Source organism: Pomacea canaliculata, linkage group LG7 (genome assembly GCF_003073045.1).
Source record: "Pomacea canaliculata isolate SZHN2017 linkage group LG7, ASM307304v1, whole genome shotgun sequence".
NCBI classification, from domain to species: domain Eukaryota; kingdom Metazoa; phylum Mollusca; class Gastropoda; order Architaenioglossa; family Ampullariidae; genus Pomacea; species Pomacea canaliculata.
This window is the reverse complement of record NC_037596.1, coordinates 19,899,864-19,911,352: the sequence shown is the minus strand read 5'-3', so window position 1 is coordinate 19,911,352 and position 11,489 is coordinate 19,899,864. Positions and strand designations below refer to the sequence as shown.

Sequence of the window (11,489 nt, the reverse complement as noted above, 5' to 3'; positions counted from 1 at the left end):
TTGAATTGATCTTAATAGCGACGCTGATGTAGGAGTTGATTCTGATGTGGATGTTGCTGCCGCAAGAGCACACCTCGTGACGTCAAGCACCACGGGCCTGCTGGTGGATTAGGTGGTCGGGAAGGTACTGATGACTGTGTTGACGGTGGTCATGTGACCAGCAGCGTTAGTCACATGAAGCTGGAAAAAGAAGTGGAGACACGATTGTGTCATGGTTGTATAGTTCTGACACCGGGTTGTATGCACCCTGTCACGTTCTCTGTGGTACAGTGTCCACTGCGGCAGTGTGAGGAAGGGGTCACGAACCACCATCATATCCTACAGACATATTTGACTCAAGTCAGGGTTCTGAAGTTACAGTTCTTATCCCGTAATCCTGCATTTTATAACCGACAAGTCTTGATCTTAGCTCAGATAGGTAAAATATTAGCGTATCGTTACTCGCTAGGCTAGCATCACTTAGAGTTGTGTGGTTAGCGTAAAATGTCGCAAGACTTGGAGTAAACAGTCCGCTCGTCATTTCGGCTTTTGTTGTTTATTGGTAAAATGCACTCTTTACACGATTATTGTTGTTGTTGTTGTTGTTGTTGTTGTTGTTACTACTACCACCGCCACTACTACAACACTACTACTACACACCAACACGGAATGTGTAGCTGAAGTGTGTTCCTTTGGGTTGCTCGGGGTCTGTGAAGACGCCCCGGGTCAGGATGCCACCAGGTGGCCATTCTCACGAAGGCAGTCAGAGGCTGGTGACTCAGGCGGTGTGACGTCAATGATGAGTGGTCCAATGGTCAGCCTGCCTTTCAAGACCGGCTTTGCTGAGTGCGCGCAGGAAGAGGTAGAAGATATCGCCGTGACCCAGACCAGTGTGGGTCACATGGAAGACCTGCCTTCCGTGTGTTGGTGTCAGGGGCTGCAGGTCTGGTGCTGAGGCTGTGGACCTGTCTCGACCTAGACCAACCTGGGGAAGCAAGCAGGTTTATATCAGTGGTTATTCCCGTTCATTGCCTACAACTAGGGAGAACCATGTGCTGAGTTTTGTGAACCTGTCCCGATCTACACCGACCTGAGTGCAGAAACGCTGACAGATGGCGCTGTAGTTTTCTTTAAGTCTGTCTTCCGTCTTGATCTAATGACCTGTCAACCGTTGGTTTTGATTTTAATGACCAGTAAGCCTGCACAGACCGTGGAGACTACTTTACTGTGATACATGGATGTTTTTTGGTAAGGCTGGTCTGTGATTGTAACGGTCTAGATCAGTGAATTTTTACATATTTGTGTGGCCTCGTCATACTAACTTTACAGCTACTTTTCGAAATAGAATTCTCATTTCATTTAATGGACTACATGCCGACCGTATTTGTGCTGGTGGCATTCGCCTTGAACAAACGGATCTTTGTCTTGGACACAATGAGTTGTGGACTATTTTCAGTGCGCCACGCCACCAAGTGATTGCGGTAAGCAAACATAGTGTTGGTAAGCGTCACAGGGCGGCCCGGTGGCCGCAACGGTTAGCGCTGTTAGCGCTTGTCACCAATACAGTGAAGGTTGGCTGCCCTGAGTTCATTTCTCGTCTCGGGATATGTTCTTTCTCTGCACGTGGCATCTCGTTTACAGGGGTGTCCGGTCACTTAATCCAGTTCATCCCACACTTCTTCTTATCCCGAGATTTTTCCCCAGTTCATCCCCAGAATGACACTTCAAGAACAATTTCATATCATATTGTTGAAGAAACATTAATTTATTAGCTGCATTGATTTTTTGCTGACTTATAATTTTTTTGCTGGGGACTAGGGATGAGTGTCGGGGAGTGTCTTGGGATGTCTGGGGAAGTGACTGGGACCGTTGGGCTGGCCCCTCCGCCAAGAACGGTCCCAAGCCCGGCTGAAAAAGGAGGGTTGGGCGTGGGCCAGCACCCCCACCCCGTAAAAACAAATCCTTGCTACCAAAACATCAACAACAGTTAAGGCTGTAGTCGATGGCCTATGCCCAGGAGGGCGAAGGGCCTAAAAAAAAAAGCGTCACAATCCAACATCCAATGTATCCGTGAGATGAGACAGTCGTTGAAGAGAGAGAAGGGGGCAACCTTGTGGGGCCCCTGTACTGATTACATGATACTGGATAGGCGACTATTGACTCTCTTGGGGTCGGTGCAAGAGAAAGTCAGGGATGCAGAAGCAGTTTGGGTGGGGTGGGGGGAGCAAGAGCTAAGATCTGATCAAGGAATTTCATTTATGCCCTGCAGGGATTACTTCAAATTATTTTAACTTAATGGGAGTGCAGTGCTATCAGTGGCGGACTGGCCAGTCGGGTATTTGGGTAATGCCGGGTGGGCCGGTAGGCCTATTTTCTAGAGAATAATATTCTAGGCCTAATTTAGTGAGAAGGGCCGCTCTGTAAATAATGTCCGGGCCGCTTTAAAGCTCCGGTCAGACCCTGACTGCTATTTAGAGGATAACTCTACAAATGTGGTACAAGTATTACAGAGATTTTTCTTGCATTTTTATCATTTGAAGATGTGAATGCCAAGATGTAAATCAGTTTTAGTTTCAGGAAGACAGTGTTGTCATCTATCATGTTCTAGTCTATACATTTCGGCTAAGCGTACTCTATTCAAAAGTCAAGCGAGAAGTAGACTTCGATGTTACTGCACAAATTTCTGACATGATATAACAAATAATTTGTCATACGAAAGGCCAGTGTTTATAAAAAAAAATTTTTTAATCACCATCCCTTCCTCCTCTGCTTCAATTTATTTTATACTCGTGTGACATCTTTTCTCGACCAAAGAGACTTCGAGTTTTCCTTTTGTACAACACTGTTTCTTGATTTGTCATTAGTAACCTTTACGTGTTTTGAATACTGTTCCACAAAATTGTTTGTCTCGACTTACTCAGTAATCTCCTCACTTACTCGGTACCCTTCCAACCTACCCAGTGCCATCCTCACTTACCCAGTACTCCTCCATCTCACTCTCCTTGTCTTCCCCAGACCACTGCACCCGCAAGTTGTCGGAAGGCAGCATCACGTATTCATCTTGGGTCATTTCCGGAAGCTGTCGCATAACGCCTCAGACACGTCTTCTCGATTGTCTGCCCTGACGTCACCGGAAGATGAGGATCTGTACAGAAGACGATTGCACACCCGGGTACACGCTGCAGTCGGAGACAATCTGACGCAAGTGAGGTTAGAGTTGATGAGCCAGGGTTGTCCGGACTGTGTGCACGTGATCACCCGCCTGACACGAGCGCCAGCAACTGTGACGTTGTGTAAGTGTGGGGGCGTTGTGTCAAAGGTGATTCCATCTGAACACCCCACTGATGACGGGGACATGGCGCCATTGTAAGCCACCACACTGACGTAATAATGACCTGTGATAAAACATTACACGTACGTAATAGTGACCTGTCATAAAACACTACACTGACGTAATAGTGACCTGTCATAAAAAACTACACTGACGTAATAATGACCTGTCATAAAACACTACACTGACGTAATAGTGACCTGTGATAAAAGACTAAACTGACGTAATAGTGACCTGTCATAAAACACTACACTGACGTAATAGTGACCTATGTCATAAATAGATTGTATAGACACCAAAGTGACATAAAGTGACGTGTTAGACACTACACGGACGTAATAATGACTTGAGTAAGATACCACACGGACGTAATAATGACCTGTGATAAAACACTACACGTACGTAATAGTGACCTGTCATAAAACACTACACTGACGTAATAGTGACCTGTCATAAAACACTACACTGACGTAATAATGACCTGTGATAAAACACTACACGTACGTAATGGTGACCTGTCATAAAACACTACACTGACGTAATAGTGACCTGTCATAAAACACTACACTGACGTAATAGTGACCTGTCATAAAACACTACACTGACTTAATAGTGACCTGTCATAAAAAACTACACTGACGTAATGGTGACCTGTCATAAAACACTACACTGACGTAATAGTGACCTGTCGTAAAACACTACACGTACGTAATAGTGACCTGTCATAAAACACTACACGTACGTAATAGTGACCTGTCATAAAACACTACACTGACGTAATAGTGACCTGTCATAAAACACTACACTGACGTAATAGTGACCGGTGATAAAACACTACACTGACGTAATAGTGACCTGTCATAAAACACTACACTGACGTAATAGTGACCGGTGATAAAACACTACACTGACGTAATAGTGACCTGTCATAAAACACTACACGTACGTAATAGTGACCTGTCATAAAACACTACACTGACGTAATAGTGACCTGTCATAAAACACTACACTGACGTAATAATGACCTGTGATAAAACACTACACGTACGTAATAGTGACCTGTCATAAAACACTACACGTACGTAATAGTGACCTGTCATAAAACACTACACCTACGTAATAGTGACCTGTCATAAAACACTACACTGACGTAATAGTGACCGGTGATAAAACACTACACTGACGTAATAGTGACCTGTCATAAAACACTACACTGACGTAATAGTGACCTGTCATAAAACACTACACGTACGTAATAGTGACCTGTCATAAAACACTACACTGACGTAATAGTGACCGGTGATAAAACACTACACTGACGTAATAGTGACCTGTCATAAAACACTACACTGACGTAATAGTGACTTGTCATAAAACACTACACTGACTTAATAGTGACCTATGTGAGATACCATTAGCTTAATAGAGTTGTATAGACACCAAAGTGACATAAAGTGACGTGTTAGACACTACACGGACGTAATAATGACTTGAGTAAGATACCACACGGACGTAATAATGACTTGTGTTATGCTGATGCAATAATGACCTGGTATAATACTGAACGTTGCTAAGGCAATTGCTGTGTCGTTATTAATGTTCGGATGGACGTCTGACTGACACTCGTTCACTTCATCCATCACAAACGCAAACACATTTCACGCACAAACACGTAGTATGTACCTTCGTGGGGAAACGTCAAGGTGGCCATGTCACCCTTTCGAATGTACGTGGCATTGTGGGCCATCTCTTTGTCTTCCTGCGGGAAACATTGCCGAGACAAAGTCACAAGGTACAGGACAACGCCGCTCTCGGGGTCTTGGAAACCATGCCAACGCACGTGCAGGGTGCGGCTGCTGGTAAAGTCCACGTCCCCCTTCTCGTTCTCACTAAGCCCCTCCCATACCACTCCCACTGTGGGCGGAGTAGCATCAACAAGAATGTCAATCTTTTTTAGGGCGTGAAGACCTGCGTTGTTAGTGGCCTTGACCGTGATGAAATATTCTCGATGATGGAGCCCTTCGTGGGTGTGGTTCTTCGTCAGGCTGTTGAAGGTGATGACATAGTCATCGATCTCACACACACCGACGACTGGGCAGTAGCAGCTGGCGTTGGTGGTGGTGCAGTCCATCTGATGAATTATTTAACGCGTTCAGTCTCTCACACACGTATATCTAACCCAAGTAGTATATCTACTAATACAAACCAACCACGTAACCTATATCTCTACCATAGAGCACAGTATAGCTTACAAGTTGATCTCTGCTGCTAGGTGGGTTTTTGGTTGATGATTATTATATTTTAGACACCACCTCAAAATATCGAGACGGCCGATTGAAAATAAAGTTCATTAGGAGTACCGTGACGAGTGAACATGTGTGCGCGAGAGATTTGTGAGAAATATTATGAGCGAGATGTGTATGAGAGATTAGTGTGAGAGATTGTGAGAGAGATGTGTGTAAGAGATGTGTTGGAGATACTATGAGCGAGATGTATATGAGAGATTAGTGTGAGAGATTGTGAGATGTGTGTGGCTTATGGGTACGAGAGAGATTTATGAGAGATATCTATAAGAGAGATGTGTGTTAGAGATGTGTATGGACGAGAATGTGCTAGATGTGTTTGAGAGATGTTTGTGAGAGATGTGCGATAGAAATGTGTGTATAAAATGTGTAAGAGATGTGTATGACAGATATAAATAAGAGATGTGTGTGAGGGATGTGTACTTTTTAATCATTGTTGCTCTGAGGAAAACATTAGACCAATAAAACTATAATTTTTGGAAAGGAGAAAACTTGAACTTTTCAATAAAAGAAACGAAAATCGCCTTCCCGTGCTCCCGACAGAGCCACGATCGTGGTGTCCGGTCACTTAATCCCCAGACACTTCATCCCCGACACTTCATCCCCGACACTTCATCCCCGAGACATTTAATCCCCAGACACTTCATCCCAGACACTTCATCCCCGACACTTCATCCCCGAGACATTTAATCCCCGAGACTTTTAATCCCCGACACTTCCTCCCCGACACTTCCTCCCCGACACCTCCTCCCTGACACTTCCTCTCCGACACCTCCTCCCCGACACTTCATTCCCAGACACTTAATCCTTTATAAAGCATTATGTAATGCTTCTGTCAAAGCATTGAATTAGAATACGTCATCCCCACACTGTATAGAGCAATGTGTGATGTGTGATTTCTAATCACTGATTCTTCTATAAAGCATTGTTTAAAGCCTCTATAAAAGTGTTGAGTTAGTAAGATATTTTTATTCTTCGTTGAACGACAGTTCTGTGAGCTTGAAATATAACCGTAAGAGAAATGCCTCTGGAGTTCATAAAAAGTGGTACAGGTAGATCTATACTAATTCATGATGGACATGAATTCTGGCTCAAGAAGAAGGCGCTAAACGGAAACATGAACTGGAGATGTACCAAGCATCAATCACTGAAGTGTCCTGTCACGTTAGTAACAGCTGAAAATGAAATCATCAAGGAGTTATCTACTCACAATCATGAGTGCAACAAAGAGAAAGCGATGGCAAAGAATGCAGTGGGGAAAATGAAGGAGAAGATGACTGAATCAACAACAACGGCGGGGGCTTGTCAAGCTGCAGTAAGTGTCAACTGACCTCCATCTGTTCTCATGGCTCTACCTGGTAAAAGTACTATAAACAGGACTCTTAACCGACATCGTGAGAGACTCAGAAACAAAGATGCTGGTGGAGCTTTGCCACCTCTTCCTGCTGATGCAATGTTTGAAGTACCAGCATTATACAAGGAGTTTCTATTATACGACTCCATGGGGACAAGCAACAATAGTCGCTTTCTAGTTTTCGGTGACAGACAATTACTAGATTGGCTCGGACGCAGCAACTGCTGGTTCGCCGATGGTACTTTCAAAGTTGTCCCCAGTTTATTCTACCAACTCTACACAATTCATTTCCAATTTGCGCAAGGAGTGATTCCGCCGGTGCTGTACTGATTGCTTCAGGACAAATCAAGTGCAACCTATACTAGATTGTTGGGTGCAGTTAGAGAGCTAATGCCTAATGCAGCTCCAGAGACTATAGTAACAGACTTTGAGAAAGCTGCGATGACCGCTTTTAGAGAGAAGTTTCAGTCATGTAAAGTAACGGGCTGTTACTGTCACTTAAGTCACGTGGTATTACGCAAAGTCACTGAACTGGGGATGAGAAGTGACTATGACGAAGACGACGAGTTACGTGGAATGGTCAGATGCCTCCCAGCACTGGCCTATGTACGTGAGGAAGACATCGTCGATTCCTTCGAATTGCTTGCAGAGTCAATGCCACAACATGATCGCATGCCGGAACTTCTATCCTACTTCGAGCATACGTACATACGTACATACGGGGCCGCAGACTGCGCGGTAGAGGGGATAACTATGCCTCAGCTTTATTCCCTCCAGAGTCCAGACACTTGGAACAAATACCTGGACGTCATCGGCGGTGTTGCACGAACAAACAACTCTGTGGAGGGTTGGCATCACGCCCTTCAATCTCTCTTCTCCTGTCATCACCCAACGATGTGGACATTCCTTGATGGTCTACGTAAGGATTGTCAGCTACACAAGGCGTCTGTTCTACAATCATGCGCCGGCACAGAGAAACGTCCAAAGAAGAAATACGCTGAGTTAGCAACATTGTAGAGAGATATGAGTCAATGGATCGTCTTCTGTACCTCCGATCATTAGCTTACCTTTCATATTGATTAACAGCAATTACCTCCCGAACACTCAAGAACAATTTTCATATCATATTGTTGAAGAACATTACATTTACTAGCTTATATGAATTTTAACTAATGTTGTAGATGTTCAAATGACGTTGAAGTTAATAGCATGATTTGAATTTGAATTATTTGAATTTCAATTAATAAATTTCAATAAAATTTTTCGCTGACTTCATAATTTTTATAGTTAAGAATTTAGTTTAGGGATGAAGTGTCTGGGGATGAACTGCTTAGGGATTAAAAGTCTAGGGGATGAAGTGTCGGGGATGAAGTGTCGGGGATGAAGTGTCTGGGGATTAAGTGACTGGGAACCCACGATCGTGGCCCATGGTGCTAAGAGGGCGAAGAGGCCCACCTTGTATAATTATATACTTGAATTGTGAAGCTAGAATGCAGAGTATAACTATAGAATTATTTTATTGAGTTGATTATATAAAAAGTGTATACACAACAGAAATAAAATACTTTAGTTTTACCGATTTTTTCCTTAGTTTTAAAATGATTTGCATAGCTAAAAAATGTATTGAATAATTATGAAATTAATCGTATAGCTAGAGATAGAAAACTATAAAATTCTTGTATGGAGAGGTGAGTTTGAGACTTTTTTTACTTCTCTCTATTAAAATAAAAAAGATTAATGACAGAGAATTTCTTCAATAGCAATGAATTTTGGTTGTTTACGGTGACTTCCTGACTTCTGCTAGAGAGAAAGGAAGTGAGGAGTATATACCGGGTATATATGTTTGTATAATTCTAAGCTTTTATTATTATTGTTATAATATATATTATATTTCTTTCGGTGACCGTCTGCCTTCTGTTGAGTGTATATGTTTGTATAATGCTAGGTTTTAAAATACTATTAGATGTAACAAAATATGTGTTGTGTATTCTACCAGCTTCGTAAATTAAGAGAAGTCCTTGTCATTGCCATTGGTTCGGGTTTCTGCGTATCGGCTGTGTCTTGTGTCTAATGCTTGCTTGTTTTTATCTTCCTATGACATAGCTCGTCAACAATATAGAATATTTTATTATTCGGAATGCCTTGTCTTTTCCAGGATCTGCTAGTCTTCCAATGGATAAAGCTAGTTTAAATTATTGCTTTCCTTTTCGGCTGCATGAAGTAGCGAATCACCACACAATATTCTTCACACAGAAGAAACTGAACCTTGCTCACCTCATTACTCAGTCTCTGAACTCCTATAGCTCCAGTACCCAGGTCATCAGCAAGGTCACTGGTACCCAGCCTCCACTCCACCCTGTTCAGGCCACTGTGGGTGTCTGCCGCATGCACTCGGAGCCTCATGGTGGAGAGGTCAGTGGAGTTGTGCACGTACAGCACGTCTTGGCCTAGTTGATCCTGAAGTCCCAGCAGGCTGACTATAGGGCCTGTGTGGTCGATGCTGACTTGCACGCTGTCTTCCTGTGTGAAGGAGTCACATCGTCTTCCTATATTTTCTTTCTTTGCACACTAGTAATTTGTCTTTCTTTGCAAACCAGTAATTTGTCTTTCTTTGCAAACTAGTAATTTGTCTTTACAAACTAGTAATTTGTCTTTGCAAACCAGTAATTTGTCATTCTTTGCACACTAGTAATTTGTCTTTTTCTGTGAAATAGTCATTTGGAAATTAATTTGAATCAAAGCACTTGCTGTAGAAAGACTGTAGATATTATTTCCAGTTGTCTGTTTTCAGACTAGCTAGATTGTGCAACGAAGGTTTCGCTTAGAAAGGGGTGTACTAGGCTGACCCAGCTAGCCCTTGTCTAACGCCAGCCACAAGGGTGTTCCACATGATTCCTGGAGCAACATCCTGACCTAGTGTAAAATTGTAAAACATTGTCACTTACTTTAGAATTATTCATGATGTCAACAGCCCGGATCCAGATAACGTACGTCTGACCGTCCAACAGTGGCTGACTCAGGCAGATGCTTTCGGAATGGAAGTCAGTCACCTTGATTGGTGATGACCTTGACTCTCCGTCTACACTCCACATGACCTTGCGAGATGAATTGCAGAAGGAAATGAAATGAAAGTCGTCTGAATTTTGTTTACTTTGTTGTGCTTCTTCTGTTTGTCAAGCAGACAATAATACATTTGCTTCATAGAAGCTAATCTATACAAAGGTTTTATATATATCTGCACTGTGTGCAAAATTTATTTACATCTGTACAGCAGTAAATACAAACTAGCAAACTATACTGTTGGAACTAATTACATATTGTCAGGAGATAACTAGGTGTTTTATATATATATATTGTGTATATGTGTGTGGGTGCGTGTATATGTGCAAATTGTATTTAGATATACATCTGTACAGGGATAAATATAAACTAACAAACTGCAAATTATGTCCAAATAGTGTTGGAGCTACAGTCTGTCATAACTAGGAGTAGAACTATAGTGTTTGTGTCACATTTCTGCCTCGCACACAGGTCGAGCGAGCACACAGTCAAATGAACGTGCAGACGGTAGGAACGGGTGGCAAGTTAGGGGTGTTACTTCGCGGAGCACAGCAGTCGTCGCATTTCGGCGCAGTGCCGTTAGGGTTCAAGGGATGAAGGAGGACTCGCTGCCGTCATTTCAGGGAGACAGATCAGAGGCTCCGAACCACGTTGACTGTTACGCATTAACTTCAAGGCTGATTTACCTGGGGTGGACACAATAACTTTATTGCAGCCGTCGTTGACGTTGGTAGTGCATAAGAAGCTCGACTCTTGCGTCCGTAGCTCTACATCTACGAGTGAGGTCGAAGGTATGGTGGGGTACGGTGGGCATTAGTAAGCGAGAATAACCACCTCGCCATCATGTATGCGTTAGGTAGTGATTGATCCTAGCTAGTTAAGAGAATGGTTTTGAGGTAGTGTGTGGTATTCTTGACCAATCGCGAATAACGAGGATTCCGAAAAAACTGGTGCTAAGGTGCGCGGTAGTGTAACTTACCGCCACCACTGCTGTGAAAGGTCCTCGGTTCAATGTATGTTGACACCTGTTAGCAAGGCCAGCCATCGGCGGGTTTTCTCCGGGTACCTTGGTTTCCTGCCTCCCTCTCCCTCTGTAGTGCGAAATCACTTACAAGTGGAAGCACTTTCTGGCCAAAGCAATCAACCCGAACCAACCAAAGCAGGTGCTCTGAAGGTTAATGTTGTAAAGAGAGACTGGCCAGGCTGCTAAATATTGGTCTTGGAATCATGACTACTTCATCACAACATACCTAGAGGTACGCAGGCCCGCTGTGCAACACAGTGTTGAACGCTTCATGGCGCTGAGGCTGGTGGACAAGTGTTGTGTCTCCTCATCAGGCTTTGTTCTAGACAGCAGGTGATGGGAGAGACACGTGGTGATGCAGGGAAAGTGTTTCGGGTCTCAGTGCACGTGTGACGGCAACTATGATCGACGAGGAACACCAGAGGGCCTTTGGCGTGG

The 11,489-nt window shown here is 43.5% G+C and overlaps 1 protein-coding gene across 1 annotated transcript in view; it reads right to left on the bottom strand.

Moving 5' to 3' along the window:
* Positions 1-772: 772 nt before the first annotated feature.
* LOC112567510 overlaps positions 773-11,489 on the bottom strand; it is a 34,045-nt gene continuing 23,328 nt past the window's right edge. The window contains exons 16-21 of the mRNA XM_025244204.1: positions 9,913-10,062; positions 9,242-9,487; positions 4,994-5,441; positions 3,106-3,374; positions 2,957-3,058; positions 773-964 (exon numbers count right to left, since the gene is read on the bottom strand). Of these exons, the coding sequence (XP_025099989.1) occupies positions 773-964; positions 2,957-3,058; positions 3,106-3,374; positions 4,994-5,441; positions 9,242-9,487; positions 9,913-10,062 (1,407 nt within the window). The remainder of the gene's footprint in view (positions 965-2,956; positions 3,059-3,105; positions 3,375-4,993; positions 5,442-9,241; positions 9,488-9,912; positions 10,063-11,489) is intronic.